We start from the raw sequence: 17,604 nt of genomic DNA on the forward strand, positions 1-17,604 counted from the left end.
TTCTGTTTTAGGTTGTTCAGTGTGAAATGACTGAGATTGTCATACAGATAGTGCTGACATCCATACTGTATATCTAAACTGTACAATGGCAGTGTAACAGCTGACAGGAATGTAGTACATGCATGTAGGACAAAGTCCCTATAGCAAGATCAGCGCTAAGTATGATCAATTATGTATGACATATATATTATAGCAGCTATAATGTGAAGTGCCATATTAAACATGTTAAAACCATGGATGTATTATAAGAGCTAGATACCATGCTGCTGCTCAGCCTTGCAGCCAATTTTTCCAAAAAATCAAAAAAAGCAAAAAGTCCCTCCTGCGGCCCAAAAAGCACTTTCACCATAGACCACCATTGTAAAAGCGACGTCTGTAAAACTGTTGACAGGATCCCTCAAACTGCAAATCATGTCAATTATGAAAAAAAGTTATTTAAGAATCTGTGACGTCATTACAATGTAAAGTCTATGGGCTGAGTGGGATCTTGTGGGCGAGGCCAGTGGGGGAAACACTACTGGGCATATTTAGTGGGCCGCACAATGCGGAAGCAAACCCGGATGCTAGAAACTTTTTTGGCGCATGTGCTAGCCGATCAGTTCTTACTGGACTGAATGGGTGCCATTTTCGGTCCGGTATCTGGCTCTTATAATACATCTATTGTTAAAACTTATAACTGTAAAATGAAAAAATAAAATCTGCAGAACATCTGCTCATGCTGGAGATTATATTTATGTTACTGTTACCTGACTTCCAGTGATTGATGTTGGCAATAACAATCTATTTAATTGAGAAATAAGTCGTGAGCCAAGCAGTATTAATTGGGGAAAACCATTTATTTTAGAAGGACTTATGTAACAATTATAAACCAAACCATAAACAAAAGCAGGAAAATATACATATGTGGTTGCATTGTGTGCAAGAAAACAAAAGGCCTTTTACTTCCACAGCTTCTTGATTGACATGTTCTTCTCGCTGTCTTTCTGCATCACCTGGTGAAGAAAACGGGGAACAAGTCTTAATGGGCAGGTAATGGTAGAAACAGTCATTATGCGAAGAATGAAACTTATCACAAATATGAGAGTCTTGGGATTAGCTTAATGGTTAAATATTGTTCAGACAATACAAATAGGTTGAAAAAGGACAGTGATTTGAAAAGAGAAAAAAAACATTCAGACCCAGAATACACTGGACTATTGTGTATTACACTGTTATTAAATACCTTTGCCACAGCCATCTCAAAGTCCTCCTGGGTGACATGAACTCTCCTTTCTCTCAGAGCGTACATCCCAGCCTCTGTGCAGACACCCTAAACATACACACACACACACAAGGAAATTAAATAAAAAGGTCAGCAGTGTACAATCTCATTCACCACCAAGGGGCTATCATTCAGTGGGGAAATTCTCACCTTAACCTCAGCACCAGAGGCTCCAGGCATCAGCTCTGCGATCTTCCTCAGGTTAATGCCACGTGTCAGGTTCATCTTTCTGGAGTGGATCTTCAGGATGTCAAGACGGGCCTGGTGAAACACAATTAAGACGTATGTGTTTAAAGTGATCACTTTCATGGAGATGTGTATAAATTTTCAACTAGCATGCGCAACGTAGCAAGTACCTACCTCCTCATTTGGAGGGGGAAACTCAATCTTCCTGTCGATCCTGCCTGGCCTGAGGAGAGCTGAGTCCAGGATGTCAATACGGTTGGTGGCCATAATAACCTTGCAGGGACAGAAAGCCAATTAATCAAATTATTATAAAGAACAGATCATATTCTAATAGATTACGGAGCACTTAGATAATTAAGGGTGTACAAATAAACCCTGCTGGTGACACTATAAAACCAGACTAAAGTTACACAATGATTTGTAAGTAACCACACAGAACACTGAAAAGCACACCACGTTCCGAGTTTCCTTGATAATAAAGGTATGAAAAGTCCCTGTGATCAAAAAACAACAAGCAATCCTTTCACTGTTGCTTTGTTCGATACCTTGATGTTCTTGGTTGCCTCAAATCCGTCCAGCTGATTAAGCAGCTCCAACATTGTCCTCTGCACCTCGCTGTCACCACCTGAGCCCCCCTCCAGGCGAGACGAGCCGATGGAGTCGATTTCATCCATGAAGATGATGGAGGGAGCGTGCTCTCTAGCCATGACGAACAGCTCGCGCACCATACGGGCACCTGGGGGGGGGGGGGGGGCAAGAGAGGGAGGAATGGGATATTTGAATAAAAATGAATCAGAAATGGGAATGGACTTGATTGCAACTCCGAGAGACAGAGGAGCTCACCCTCTCCGATGAACTTCTGGACCAGCTCGGAGCCGGACACCCTGATGAAGGTACAGTCGGTGTGGTGGGCCACAGCTCTGGCCAGCAGGGTCTTCCCTGTGCCTGGGGGACCATACAGCAGCACACCCTACAAACACACAAAGCACATCAGTCATCACAATCTGACAAATGGAAAAAAAACATCAAGGTGTGAAGTGGGAACTTTGGATCTCCAAAATGTCAACTTTTCAAAAACTAAATATACAGCCTAGTTTTAGCTTCATGCAATTTATCCTACGAGTTCAGAAAGGGTTTTATGGGCCTAATTTGTTGGAAAATATTACCAGCTTATCTCAAAATGCAAATAAACAAAATTCATCTGAATTAAACATACAGATATATCCCAGCCCAAATGTCTCCTATCAGCTCAAGGCTCACACGTCTGTATTTGAACCTATTCTGTGACCTCCTTATATTACAACTGTATTATTACACCATCGAAAGAAAACAGATTTTGTCCACTATTGACTCTCCTGTCAATCACCCACCTTGGGCTGTGCAATGCCTAAAGCCTCAAACAGCTCCGGGTGCTTGACAGGCAGCTCAATCACTTCCTTGATCTCCTTGATCTGCTTATCCAGGCCACCGATCATTTCATAGGTGGAGTCCGGCACCTTCTCCACCATCATGAGGGATACCAGAGGGTCCACCTTGTTGGGCAGGATCTTGTGCAGGGTGTAGCTGTCGTTGCGCAGAGCCACACGGCAATTTGGGGTCACCTGCGCAGGAGTGATGCATTAAAACGATGAAATAAATCTGTTCCAAAACTTTAAAGAATCATTTCCCTTCATAGCATCCATCCTGATGTTTAGGAATGTATTTTTGTTGTTTATTCAGTCTTGTGTTGTTGTTGTGAAACTGAAAGGTGTTTGTTAGTCATGTTTGCACTATAATTGTTCAGTTCTCTTCCCTACATAATGGTAACATATCAATGGGAAAACAATTAAAGCACCCTGATTTGCAACCATGTTTGAGTTTACAAAAACTGCAATACTAACATCATTGATGTCAATGTTCTTGTCCACATCCACGACAAATTTTCCTTCTGGATGCACCTGAAAATCAGAAGGAGAGATGTTTTTAAAACTATAAAATCAGTGATCAAAATATAGTGTGTTGTAAAAACTAGTACACAGCATACCTTGACCAGCACTTTCTTTTTGTCCATGACTCTAACCACTTCACCTACGTAGGATCCCTGCTCCTGTAGTAACTGCAGCTCCTCACGAAGGAGACGCACTGAGGGAAAAACAAGACGTTTAGTATTTCCTTCAATGGGGACAATTTCTGGAAAGCTTCATTTGATGTAATGATGTTACAGTAATGAAGTTGAGTATACCTTTAGCATTGAGCTCATTCCTTTGTGCCTGCAGACGTCTGAGATTCTGGCTCTTTTCATTCACCGTCAGCTATTAAGGAAACAGTAGTTTAGGTTTGACAGGAAACAAGAAGTGGTCAGATCACCAGATCAAAGTTTGCGTGTTATTGTTTTCTTACCTGTAACTCTTCTATCTTTGACAAGTAGTACTGTCGGAGACCAGAGCCGCCTTTACTCTCCCCCATCTCCATCTGTCAAAGGAAGCATTATCAAGCTTTAAGGACAGTCATCAGGAGCATTTAATGACTTAATTCTTCCAAGTGAGAGCTCTAATATAAGCACAGAGTATGGCTGCAACTAATGATTATTCTCATTATAACAACTTATTATTATATCAAACTCTTGGTTATTTTTCTTGATTAGTTGCTTATGGTCTAAAAATCCCAGAAAATAAAATGGCCACTGTAAGGCCTCATAGATCAAAGTGATGTCTTCAAATTTCATGTTTTTTCCAAACAACAGTCCAAAACCGAAAGATATTCAGCTTACAATGACATAATACAAAAAGATCAAAACAATTAATCAATGAGCTGAATTGTTAACTATTAATTCCCAAAATTTGGGTGAGCATTCCTATGGAAGCCTTGTATTAATGTTAAATCACCCATCATTAGACCCTGCAGTGGGTATCAGGCTGTGATTCATAAATCTGTCAGGTGAAATCATTCTCTGTCCTGATCTAACTTTAAACTGCTTTTGCACCCCCCCCCCCCCATCCAAGCAAAGAGCAGATATGACTCTCTTAGACCCTGTGTCATGTCGAAGTCTGTTTCCCTGTCGATATGAGTTTCCCCTTAACTTAACCTGCACCCAACCTTATCCCTAACCCAAGGATGTGCCGGTATCAAATTTTCATGCTATGATTATGTAGGTAAGAATATCATGGTAAACAGTATTATCATGATAACCGCGTTTCCTGAAATCCTACTATTAGTGCTAAACTATAGTTAAATGACTCCACTCCATGATCGCCTTAATTTTATTCACTGAGCAGTGGTCTGTACAGTATATTGCAATTTTGTTAGACTTTAAGAAATAACATCAAAAATATCCAAATACTGTTCAAAGTTTAAGACAGTTGACTGAAAATCACTTTCAATTCTACTAACTGTCTGTGTGTTAGATTCTAAACACACACATTCATGTTTTGGAAATTCATAAATGTTGCCTCATGAAATTTGTCTATTGATTTCTGGAGTGCAAGAACTTTGTAGTAAATTTTATCTGCTTCGTGTTAACAGTTAAATTAAGAAATTTGTAAATGTGCACAGAACATAATAACAGTTATGGTTTCCTCTGAAAACGACGATAATGACGGTAATAAAAATGCTTGGCGGTACTGATACCGTCGGCGTGTTTCACCGTGGTATATAGTAGAAACGGTACACCTGCACATTTCTACCCTAACCTCAACCAGAAGTCTTCTGAGGTGCTTGAGACCAGACAGGTGTCAGTTCCAACAGGAGGGAAGCACCACCTCCTTTGTTGGGGTTAAGCCTTAGGTTAACTACGAGATAACTGGTTGGGGTTAAGGTAAGCTTGGTGTAGGTTAAGCACTTCAGAAGACGACTGGTTGGGGTTAGGGATAAGGTTGGGTGCAGGTTAAGGTAAGGGGAAACACATCGACACATCTGCTCAGGATAACCTAAACTGGCAAGCCCCACTGGTTTGACAGGCAGTTATATATATGAATACCACTGCCTGCTTAAATAGCTTTACTAATAGCGTCAGAAAATGCTAATTATTATCATACTAATCTAAGTTTCTTCAAGCTAATGCTGAATTAAGAAAAATAAAGTTATATTTAATATCCGAAATATACCATTATCCAGTAGCAGTTTGTCTATCAGTAACAGTTACAACTATAAAGTAATACAACTACAACTTAACATTACCTGTCTATCTCTCAGTGTTAAACTACGTTATCTTTGTAACATTAACCAGACATAACGCCAGATGTGGATGGTAATCCTTAAACTATTACTTATTTTAAGTTGTATTTAGCAAACCTTTCCTGATTTTAACGCTTAAAAAAATACATAAGACTGCCTCCAATCATTCAAAGTTGCTAACTCGGGCTAGCTATCCGTAGCTAGGTTTTAGCTACAATGAGACAGCAAACCGGCAGCATCCAGACAATCATTGTTATGAATGAAGTGACACTTAAATATTGGCTGCACAGTCACACGGCCATTTCATCTCACAACTGGTTTACATAAAATATTCGCCTCAAAAGCATACATGCGACGTTTCATTGGTATTATAACAATAAAGGCGACAAAACGGCAGAAAAAAACCACCTACATGATCAATCCCGTCCACCTCCATCTTGGAATTTCTGCATCCGCTTCAGAATGCGCGTATTTCCGGCAGACTTCTTCTTCTTCGGGGCTTTTTTTTTAAATGAAATGAATGCTCATGTCAGCACCTACAGTCCTTCTTGTGAATTACACATTATTTTTGCCCTGGCTATTTTTCAACTCTCCTACTGTAACTGTAACTAACTGAACATTAAAACTTAAACACAAAAAATGTATCAGTGAATTTAATTCAGTGTCAATCTTTGGATAGAAGTTTGCTTTGATCAAGTGTCATCTCAAAACCTGAGCCGGTCCGTGAAGAGTGTAGCTTACAGGAAATATTATTTGGCTTGGCCGCCGTTATTTGAGGAGTGGTAAACACGTCTTAACTGTTTGAGACAAGTAAGACCAGCCACCTGTCGAAACTTCTCAGAAGCACCTGAGCTCTTCAACCAGCCCAAACATGTACACTCATGGCATAACCTCAGTTTACTGTAGCTAGACAACTGCTCTATCTAAATAAGAAAAGCTTACAATAAAGCTGGGTAAATTTACAGTATAGCCTACTTTTGGTAGTGTTTCCATCAGACAATAGAAACAGAATTTATATATATATATATATATATATATCTATCATTACTTTGAAAAGACATATGTATCTATTGTTGTAATAGCATGTAGGTAATAAAGAAATACAGTATCACAAACATTTGTAAGTATGTTTATTGTGAAAAATACTCCAAATGTATAAAAGATAAAGGCCTTTGATTGATGATACACAACATGCAAATATTTTACAAAGTGGCTGTACAAAAAAAGACAGCAACATTTCTCAAATTCTAAGTGCCTTCTTCACATAACAGATTTGGCACAGCGATATCTGTTAACATGGAATGTCTAGAGAAATTCTGGAAATCTCATAACAAAATAGCATTTCAGCAAAAAGTTAACTAATGAACTGATAAACTGTATACAACAATTTGGTACAATGTTTAGTTGACACACTACGTTTGCATTCCTATTTTATTAATACCAGTTAATCTTCTTGGGAGGTGTGGATCTACTGTGTTCTTCCAGGAAGAACTCTTCAACCCAAAGATCCCGCCACAGACCCCTTTCTTGGCATCAAAAACAATACAACACATCAAATAACAAATGAAAAAAACATGTAAACATTCAAGAAGTACAAAAAAAGCTGGTGAATTACAGCTGGACAGATTGGACTCATGTCCTTGTACAAAATAAAGAGCTCAATCCTTTCCCAAAGGAGAGCTTTCCAGGAAATCCTGGTTTAACACAGTAAAGACATGTTTCAATTCAACTGATATATCTACAATAAGAAAAACAACAGCACCTTAACTTGTAAAACTATTGTTGGCATAAAAACTCCTTATCAGTTCCATGTCATAAAACAACTTAAGAATTACTTTGCTTTTCTGAGGATATAATCCAAATTTTCTAAATGTATGGTGTAAAAATGTTTTCAGTATGGATATATATTTTGGACTACTTAATTCTATCATGCCTCCCAATTCTTGCTTATTGACATTACCAGACATCAGGTATTGTTCCTATCTTAAAGGTATGGCTTTCAAATGTGGAGGTAAACAGACACCCTTTCAAATTAGCATACAAAATGATGGTGAAAGACACCTAGACAGCACCAATGCTTAAAACCTTTTAAGCATATTGTACCATAAACAAAATATATTGCAAAACAAGGCAGCGATTATTTGAACAGGCTCAAAATAAAAGACAATGCAAGGCAAACATATTATTAAGACCATGTAAATCATCACTTTGGTCCCATGTACTCTGTTGACTTTAGAATTATTATCTATGGGACAACAAAGATATGTATCTCACTTAGAAGCTGGTATCTCATACCATATCCATGAGGATGGTTTTGTAAACATTTGAGCTGCAACATTAGCTTGACTGCTTCAAGCTATTTCCAATTTTGATTGAGCAGACATTAACATGTGAAGAGTAAACCTCTGGGAAAATGTTTTTAGGTGAGTCGGATGCCCAACACCTGCTCCAACTCTTGTCTTCTCTGCTGCACCTGAAACAAAGACAGGATAGTAACAGTTAGTTAACAGTAGTAACACCTCATAATAATCATGCACTATTAAACATGTACTAAAAACTGTTTAGGAGTGCATTATGCTCTGTATTTACTTACTTTGGAGTAAACATATCTGCCCACTGCCTCTGGCACCCAGGGCGCCTGGTAGAACTCAGTCCTCCTCTCCTCCTCTGGGTTCCCTGTCACATCTGTCATCAACTGGTGAAAAAGAATTGTAACATTGGAAACATGAGAAACCACAACTTCATGAATATAAAAAAGTTAACTCAAAAAGGCCATATAAAAACATCAAATAATGCTTTTTCTTATATTCTTATAGTTTCTTATATGTTGTCAAGTTACCTTGGTAGCACTGAGGTTTTGACAATTTATTAATTCACTTAGCAGGCAGGACTCTGCCTAATCTGATCTAATCTAATTTTAGCAAACCAGGCTGTAAAATAAACTCTTCCGTCTAATTATTGAAGCTGCAATTTAATATGTCCATTCACTCAGTTTGTGTTAGCTCAGACTCTCCAGGAGCCCAGGTGCATCATAGGTGAAGGGAATATGGCCATATATTACTAGCCACAATGTGTAAAATATAGTTGTATTTGAGAGTGTGTAGTTACTAAACATGGTTACAGCTATATCAAAATCATATATTTTTTTTTTAAATTAAACTTTTCAAATTTGGGAAACCAAAAAACGAACAAATACATGAGCAAAAATAAAGGTATATGTTAGGAATTTGATGATGATACAGCAGACATTTTGGCTTAAAGTGGAGGAGAAGACTGATATGATACCTGTGATCCAACTGTCACTCTTTTTGTAATATTTGAACAAATCATTCTCAACGACAACATCTTCATAATAATACAATGTGTAAAAGAAAGAGCAGATTATGGTATACTATAAGGACTTATTATAAGATGCCATTAACAGGCACACAGTTAGTAGAGGGAGCTCATGTTTACCTTCAGATCCCTGCTCTGGGACTTCAGCCAGTCCTGGATGAAGTCCTGTGGATTATTGCTGAAGCTCAGCATGAAGTCTCTCTCTGTCTTCAGCTGATTAATGTACTCAATAGTCTCATGTATCTGTAGTGAATAATAACAGTATATTATTAGATTTTTATTAACTTTTTTTCTTTTGCAACCATTCTCCTAAAACCCAGTGAGTTGCAGGCATCAGTGACTGACTGGCAGGTCTCACCTTCATCTCCAGTGCAGCAATTTCCTGCTGGTTGGTTGTGGAGGACAAGAAACTGTTCATCTGGCCCTTCAGTGGGTCGTCCACCTCCACATCAATGTCATAGCATGCGGTCTTCTTCTGATCTGTGGGGTCCACGCTGCTCAAAGAGGACACAAAGACAACAAGACAGAGGTTGGATTGTACTAAAAGAGGAAGAGATGATGTTGACTGCAAACTTGTAACAGCAAACCAGGGATGAGTATCGATTAATTAAATCATACAGCTAAGATTTTTCCTGGACATAAACTGAATAACAGCTCCTATAAACGCATACTTGAAAATCAAAGCTCAAGGGCAAAAACTTGAATCTTTTTTAAGATCCTTGACAATACTGACCAGCATGCAGGCACAACACACACACACGTAACACATGCACAAACACAAAAAGAGGCATAATGATCCATACACCCCTTACCTAATCATGTGATTGATAATGATGGGGTCAGGGTGCTGAAGCAGCCCAGCCAGTTTCATGGGAATCTCAGAGAACCTCATGCGAGAACAGCCAAAGATCTGTTCAACATATGGTTAGAAAGCAGAACATGTTTGATATGCCACGGGCAAACTGTTGCATCACTTTGTCTCTCAACTAGCAAAAAAAACATTAAAAACCACAATATGTTGTATATATATCAGCTATACATTTCAAATCAGTAAATGGACACAGACTTCAGCAGGTATCATACCTGTCTGAAATAGCGGTTGCAGTTGATGTACTCCTTCTCGTGACTATCTTGAAGCTTGTTGTTCTTGATATACAGCCAAAGGGCTTGCATGATGCTGGCCCGTGTCTGTGTGTGCACACCCAGCAGACGAGCCAGACGTGGATCCAGTTTGTACTGAGGTGGCTGTGACGGTGGAAAAATGTTTTTAGAAAGTCAGACCACACAGGCATACAACTTTTTTCAACACGATAACTGAGCAAAGGGTGTGTGCGTGCACATATACCTGATGGTCGAGCATGAGCAGCAGGGTGCATTTGACATTCACGTCGCCAGGCCTTTTGACCTGGAAACCATCTGTCTCCTGAGTGGTGGGCATTCTATGCCACTGATGAAAAAAAAAATAAGTAAAAAGATCAGATCAGATTTTTTCCATTTGGTCCAGTTAGAACTAAAACTCTCTAAACTGCAATATGCTGATGAAATAAAGAGTAATAGTTTTAACCCCCCACATCCCACCCTATATTACTTCCTTACTTGTGACAGATGTGGATTTTTTTAAGTTACCAGATAGAGATAGTGGATCAACTAGTATATATCTTGGTACACAAGCACATGATACTGGTTCAGTGCCAGTATTAAATTGTGCAATCACTAGAGATCTACACTGCTGTTTTTGTGTGTGAGATACTCAGTTATGTGAACTGGACTCTTGAGGTTAAATGAAAATATGAAGGAGCATAAAATTGGGCTAGTTTAACCTTATCTGTGAAACGAATTCAAACATAAGTCACACAAGTTTGCTGGAATAAACGTGGTCCAAGATCTCTCAGCAATCCCCCCTGCACTGTCAAACACGCTATGAAAGGATCGCTTCCAAAGCTTGAATGATTCCAGCTGAACTCCACTTTGTGACCAGAGCTGAAAAACGGACTGGGGTTGCTGGTGAACCAAAAGCATTCTCACAACATTTTCGTGCCCATGTGCCTAAGATATCCTGAGGTGGTTGCATCAAATGCCTTTAAAATGATGTCATACCTCTACTAAGTGGTTGTCAGGTCCATAGAGCTCCTTATCAAGCTCAATCACCAGGCTCTTGAAAAAAGATGAGAACTTCCTCTTCTGCTTGCCGGGCTGGGAATACAAATTGCATAAAAATAGTGTGAAAAGGAAGAACAACAAAATTGCCATCTATCTATGTCTTCTTAGTGTGCTGTGTCAGCCTGTGCAGCTGCATTGTTTAGCTCTGACCACATTGGGGGTGGCGAAGCACAAAACTGTAGACAACTAGAAAAAGCTGTTGCACCCCCCGCCCTCTCCCCAATCCTGTCAAAATGCGTTTGCACAACATGACCCCTTTCACTCCTTCCCTCACATCCCTTTCTTTTTTCTGTTCCTCCGTGCAAAACTCCTACGCATGCCTGAACCAATACGGCAATGGAGAAAAACTTAACAGTGAAAAAAAAAAAAAGGAAAAAAAAAAACCCTCCTTCATGTGGCCCCAGATGACACAATGAGTTGATGGAGGGAGGGGAGGCATGTCAGCTCATGGTATGTAACGGCCAATGGTTTCAATTCCCTGTTTCAAAAGAGAGCATGAGCTTGTGTGTGAGTGTGTTGGGAGCTGTGGGGTGGAGTGGGGGAGAGCTGTAAACACACATCTGGTTGCGTGGTCAGAGCCAAGGACACAAGCCAACCAGAGCTGAGTGGCTGTGAAGCAACACAATAACAGAGCCTGAAATACTTTGGAGTCAGACCACACTGGAGGTGATAGTGGAACAAAGCAAGAAAATTCAAATGTAATGACTGTGCTGTTGGCTTACTTCCTCCAGGAGTTTGCCCTCCACTCTTAGTTCCCAGGAGGACACCTTCTCTGCCTCCTCGCCGTCAGGCTTGCTTGGGGTGTACGTGTTAGAAATGTAGATCCTGAGCTTGCGCTTTTGCTGTGTGATAGAGAAGAACAAGCAGACATATCAAGAATCCCAGTGAAGACTGTTTTTCAAACAAGAATGAACCATGAAAAATTAGAATCACATTTATTCAGCCAGTAGACTTTCCAAACTGCACTTGGTGATTGCTGGTGACAGCTCTTCAACAAAACACTGAAATCATGAATTAGTCATCCAAATTTTATTAGGCAACATTTCACAAAGCCTGAAAGTTGTCTCATAATATTATTTTATCTTCAAAACTGAAGATGCACTATCATGAAGACATACCATAATGGGCTTCTTGATGGCCTCCTGTATCTCCATGCGCTTACGGGCGATGGTTTGATCCAGTTTCCTCTCAAAAGCCAAGAGGTCCATGTAGGCCTGGGACTCTGGGACAAGGTCTCGGATCTAAAGAGCCAAAAGCAGGACGGTGGGTTTGACGGAATTGCAGCCAACTATAATCAAATTGAATCCTTTTAAAATATGATTCAGGGGGTTAAAACCTTCTTACCCTCTGTGGGAGAACCTTGTCAGCCATCTTGCGTCTTTTTGCCCTAAAATTCACAGAAAAGATCATGTATTAGATGATTTCCAAAGCACTATATGTTCATTAAGGGGGCAAAACACTAACTGGCCACATTAACCATACACTTTCTTCACAATATAGAGTATCCAATCACTAAAAAATTTTAGTCAAACAAGAACATACTATGTTGCCAATGACTCATCATTAATTACCATTAGCCCTTTTAAAAGTACAACCTTCAATAACCAATTCAAAAGGAACTGACAACTCACCGACACATAGAAGATTAAGAGAAAGACATCATTCACTTCATTTGATTATCAATTATTTGTGCAAACCTCACAGTGTGATAACAAAATCTTATCCGCTACTATCTCTTCATTAACTCCCCGAAACGAGCACCTCAGGCTGCCACTTATCACTGCTGCCGACTTTCATAAAGGCCGATTTGTTTCGTTAATTAGATTATACAGTTCTCCCTCATCATGACTAAATTTAATTCCCAAGCACTTTAAAAAGAATTTAGGATGTTGCTTCTAGCACTGTGGCTCACTAATCCTTCTGTACAGAGCATTTTGTAAACGTTAAGAGGACAAGAGATTCATTGTGGATGAAACCGTAAAATCTGCCTCACATCATGGCTCACCACATTTATGAGAGTGGCGTCACTGAGCAGCTTGAAGTCAAAAATACCCGCTAGTGTCTGCTGCTTTGAAAGCAAAGGCCAGTCATGAGATACTCCTATCCTCGTGTCTTTATGATCTGAGCTTTTAACAGTGCAGCAACTTGACAAACAGACAGGGGAGGGAAAACACTTTTGAAATGCAGAGTGGTGTTTTTCTGTTAATGAGCCACAACAAGCAATAATTAACCACTGAATATTCATGACTACATGACAATATTATTAGTGTGGTGTTATATATAAAAAATTTGATTTCACAATTCAAAAGACAAGATACATTTTTAGGTTTAACTTTTCTTACTGGACATTATATTTATGTTTGTTTAACATCTTTACGCTACATAAACTAAAAAAATAAATGTAATTTAATTTTCCTGCTGTAGTTTTTGTCCTGTCTGAGGGAAATATTATTAGTAAGGTCCTCAGACTAATCCTGCTTGCTATAATCTTGCGTTGTGAATAAAAAAGTGTTTTGGAAGTTCATGATCCTCGTAAAAGCCACCAAAAATTAAACAATATTTTGGGAAAATATTCTACTGCATTACTGTTAATGTATTGTTACTGTTAGAATTCACTTAGCAGATACTTTTATTGTAGATGTAGAGCTGAAATGGTTAAACAATTAATCAACTGTCAGGAAATTAATCAGCAACAATTTACACGCTTAATTCTTTAAGTCGTTTTTTAAGCAAGCAATTTCTAGCTTTTCTCATTTTTTGCTGTTTTATATCATTGCAAATTGAATCTTTGGATTTGACAGGTTGGGTTGAATAAAACAAGCCATTTGAAGATGTCACCTCCGTCACTGGGAAATTGTCACAATTGTCTGAACAACCAGTTAATCAATAAAATAAATGAGGGATTAATCAATAATGAAAATGATCAGTTGAATCAGTAAACATATTCAGATGATGGTAAAGTAAGGACCAATATGTTAAAATATTATCTGGCACTGCCATTCTCTGATTTAGCCCCAGGCTGTGTTGGTCAGTCAACCTTGGTACTGGCTCTTCTTCCCCTCCCACAAACACTTTCACTTTTCCACAGTTTACCCTCGTCTTAGGCCTCCTCCCAGCGCCTCTTGTTGTTGCTGCTGCTGCTGCTGCTGTTGATGATGAAGGAACCGCTTCCTGGAGGCGTCCATGGATGGAGGCCCCATGCCTGGCCGCATGGTCATGTTCCCAACACCATAAGAAGGACCGGGGAGCTGACCTCCCATTGACCCCATGGGGCCCCCTACTCTGTTGGGTGGCATCCCTGGGCGCTGGAGAAAAGGAGGGAAGCTGAAGCTATGATTTTGAAGTATGACATCATTACAAACTAAATTACGATCATATTAGTGATGGCATATTTCTCTGTAAATGCACAATGAAATTCACAGTTCACTAATCACATTAACAGCACAATCAATAGAAAAATGGAGGTTATCAAAAATAATTCTGTATGCAGATGATTTAGTTCTATTTTCTTTAGGTCTACAACAGAAAACTGATGTTGACTTTGATATCAGGTTTAATGCCAAAAAGAATATGGAAGGATAGAGAGTATTTCATAGGTTTTACTGAGTCTTGTTTAATATTTTACTGCTAATTTAATGTATGACTGTATATTATCAACTTGCTAACATGCTTTAGTTTAAATTTTACATGATGTGCTCAATTGTTGTCAAGACCTTGCTTTATGGGGCTTAACATATGTTAATGTCACTTACAAAAAACGTTGAGTTTACAGTGTTTGCCTCTTTTTGTCAGCATAAACACCAGCATGTCAGGCACAGAAAATAAATATAATACATTAATATAGCATATATGTGCCACCTGGATTAGGTAAACTGTGACAGAAGCTACTTCTCACATGTGGAAAAGTGTTAGTATTATTATTATTTATATTTCCACCAATAAATACTGCCGCTAACTTTGTTTTGTCTGTCCACTGACAAAAAATAGCAAATATCTGAACCCATGTGGCCCTAACCGACAAACATGCGAGCATATGATGCTGCAGATGGGGGTTAAACCAGGATAATATATGACAGATGGTGTTGATGATAACCTTACTTTTGTTTTCAAGCTAACTGACAGGAGGCTACAGGCGGCCACGTGATTTTCTTTCACACACATGCTTTGTTCTGTGTTAGTAATTTCGATGTGAACATCAAATTACTGAAAGTACACCAACACCAATCATTCAAAAGCTGCGAATTAACGTTACATTTATTAGTGGAGGCAATTACCCTTTTTTCAAATGCGGAAGTACGGTCCACACCTTCTTTGAAGTTTAGTTTTTCTTATTTGGTTATCTCTGCCAGGTAACTGCCTTCAACTATATATTATATATGTATAAAACCAACTTTAGGCCTTCATTTACATTACTCTTACAAGAAGAAACCAACTTAAATTTTAAACCCACAGCAGAATTAACTTGTGTTAACCTTTCGCTCAACACAAGCTTTCCCCATTTAGTAAAGACTGATAAAGCAGAAAACCAACCTGGGGGTACTGGGGTATGTTGGTCATGGTCCGGGAGTATCCCGCCGGAGTTTGCGGCATTCCTGGCATCCTCATGCCCGCAGAATGACCAACATTCATGGGGTTCACAGCTGGATTCATGGTAAGACCCGTGAAGCCGCCTCCTCTTGATGCCATCTTCCAGATCCACAAGTGGTTTAAAAGTGAACTCTAAGCTACCAAATGTCGGTTCAAATACAAGTCTAGCAAAATGTTAACTGGACGTCTCTGCGACAAGTCAGAAAGTGACTAAGTTATCCAACTACAGTTAGTTTAAATGAGCTCGGGTTCCAGGTTGACAGTAAGCACACTGTCAACAAAAAGCTAGCTAATGTTAGCTCGCTTTCCTACCGTTTCAAGTTCCGGGATTTGCCTCCACCTACAACTGCTTGTTTTCTGTTCTTTGTCATCTCCTTTAACGCCCCTTATGTCTTGATATCTGTCACTAGCTAATGAAGTTAGCTATTTCATTATGAGGCTATTGAAAAACATGTTAATGCATGACTTCCAACAAAGTGAGTGTCTAAAGCAATACCAAGTATTTTCGCAACTGCCCACACACACACAATGCCAGATGCTGCCTTCATTAATATCGGAAATTTTGACATTTACCATAACTTTCGCCTAAAAAGTAACGTTGATCCTCTTAGTGTGAACCATATACAGTTTATAGTGTGAACATAAACTGAAATTACATTTTTCAATTACGAATGTCATACAATACCTAAAGTTGAACTATCAAGATGCTGGGACTTTTTTTTTTTAATTACCTGGGCACTGATGCCTTCCTCCACATTTTGCTTTGTTCCACATTATAACTGCCAACCCCAAAATATCCCCCCCCCCCCCCCCCCCCCCCCCCCCCCCCCCTCAGATTCCTGTAGTTGTTAACACAACTCCACTTAAATGTGTGGTTATCAACTGATCTCATAACATGGCTGGATTGACCTGTTAGGGGGCCTCAGAGCGAAGAGTGGTCCCAGTTGACACCTAATCTCCAACCGCCCTCTGTGCTTTGTGTATATACATAGACTGTGTTGCCTTCAAGTTCACACTAAGAATGACTACTGTATACAGCAGCTTCAATATTTGCCCAGAAACCCAAAGACCGTCCAGTACTCCTACGCTAAATTAATACTGGCATCAGTCAGGTTTCCTGTGCATCAAATAGTTTGTGGTAATTGAAATTATTTAGGAATATGTACCCTGTGAGCACAATGTAAACTAGAACTAAATTTAACATAGGGCCACAAGATAAGGTAATGATGCTAGAACTGATATATCACTCTGGTGGTGTAAATTGCAATTTTAAAAAATATCAAATGACATAAAACCAGTAGACATGTAGTGAACCCCTGATGGTCTGGGGGCCTTAAGACAATTGCCTGCTTTTCCAGTCTTGTTTCAGTACAGCCTTTGGCTTCAAAGACTGTAGGATCCACTTATCCATCCAACGTATCTGTGCTAAAACTGGCTTAGGTAGGCGGAGTACAAATTTGGCAACCAAAATCAGTATTGTGTCGAAATCTGTTTCCCCTTTGAATAGTATTTCCCGTAGTGCTTCCATCAGTCGTCATCACAGAGGTTACTGGCTAGGGTTAGGACTAAAGATAGATTCAGGTTAAGGTGAGAGGAAACACAATTTGATTACATTGAACACAACACTGGCACTGATGCACAGTACATTTAAACAGATGAGGGCAAAGATACATCGTTTTTGTGAAAGATACCCCAATATTTATTGTGGTTACACCACTCATACCTACTCGACTAACGATTTTTGTTGTCAGATGTACGAACATATCTCACATTTTTTTTAGATAATTCTCACCATATCGTTTAAACTGTTGTGGAGCATGTAGCCTGTGTTCAGCAACACCACCTTAAAGGCTTAATATTCAAGCCCCATCACCAGGCCCTTTCACCTAGACTTACAACTGTAGCTCAGAGCTCAAAAATTG

The 17,604-nt window shown here is 39.3% G+C and overlaps 2 protein-coding genes across 2 annotated transcripts; both read right to left on the reverse strand.

Annotated features, from left to right (window-relative positions):
- Positions 1 to 817: 817 nt before the first annotated feature.
- psmc5 (proteasome 26S subunit, ATPase 5) lies at positions 818 to 6,110 on the reverse strand. Its single transcript, XM_067575935.1, has 12 exons — positions 6,012 to 6,110; positions 3,827 to 3,898; positions 3,669 to 3,738; positions 3,471 to 3,568; positions 3,328 to 3,384; positions 2,818 to 3,048; positions 2,291 to 2,417; positions 1,993 to 2,183; positions 1,622 to 1,720; positions 1,412 to 1,522; positions 1,223 to 1,309; positions 818 to 992 (listed from the first exon to the last, which is right to left on the reverse strand). The coding sequence occupies exons 1-12, from the start codon at positions 6,033 to 6,035 to the stop codon at positions 939 to 941; spliced, it is 1,221 nt and encodes a 406-aa protein (XP_067432036.1). The 5' UTR covers positions 6,036 to 6,110; the 3' UTR covers positions 818 to 938.
- A 602-nt stretch (positions 6,111 to 6,712) lies between these two features.
- smarcd2 (SWI/SNF related, matrix associated, actin dependent regulator of chromatin, subfamily d, member 2) lies at positions 6,713 to 16,223 on the reverse strand. The gene is made up of 14 exons (XM_067577405.1): positions 15,995 to 16,223; positions 15,626 to 15,781; positions 14,189 to 14,400; positions 12,440 to 12,482; positions 12,214 to 12,336; positions 11,818 to 11,937; positions 11,033 to 11,128; positions 10,281 to 10,382; positions 10,019 to 10,180; positions 9,748 to 9,845; positions 9,294 to 9,429; positions 9,056 to 9,178; positions 8,193 to 8,294; positions 6,713 to 8,072 (listed from the first exon to the last, which is right to left on the reverse strand). The coding sequence occupies exons 2-14, from the start codon at positions 15,779 to 15,781 to the stop codon at positions 8,019 to 8,021; spliced, it is 1,527 nt and encodes a 508-aa protein (XP_067433506.1). The 5' UTR covers positions 15,995 to 16,223; the 3' UTR covers positions 6,713 to 8,018.
- Between the last annotated feature and the right edge of the window lie 1,381 nt (positions 16,224 to 17,604).

The sequence above is a fragment of the Thunnus thynnus genome, chromosome 20 (assembly GCF_963924715.1).
Source record: "Thunnus thynnus chromosome 20, fThuThy2.1, whole genome shotgun sequence".
NCBI classification, from domain to species: domain Eukaryota; kingdom Metazoa; phylum Chordata; class Actinopteri; order Scombriformes; family Scombridae; genus Thunnus; species Thunnus thynnus.

Excerpts from the sequence above, each read along its gene's own strand:
- psmc5 (XM_067575935.1), bottom strand. The coding sequence starts at position 6,035 with ATGGAGGTGGACGGGATTGATCAT. Across the intron at positions 2,184-2,290 it reads CCAGAAGTTCATCGGAGAGG|GTGCCCGTATGGTGCGCGAG; the intron begins GTGAGCTCCTCT and ends CCCCCCCCCCAG. Across the intron at positions 1,523-1,621 it reads TTCCCCCTCCAAATGAGGAG|GCCCGTCTTGACATCCTGAA; the intron begins GTAGGTACTTGC and ends GTGTTTCACCAG.
- smarcd2 (XM_067577405.1), bottom strand. The coding sequence starts at position 15,781 with ATGGCATCAAGAGGAGGCGGCTTCACGGGTCTTACCATGAATCCAGCT. Across the intron at positions 11,129-11,817 it reads AGGGCAAACTCCTGGAGGAA|CCCGGCAAGCAGAAGAGGAA; the intron begins GTAAGCCAACAG and ends TTGTATTCCCAG. Across the intron at positions 10,181-10,280 it reads TGCTCATGCTCGACCATCAG|CCACCTCAGTACAAACTGGA; the intron begins GTATATGTGCAC and ends CCACCGTCACAG.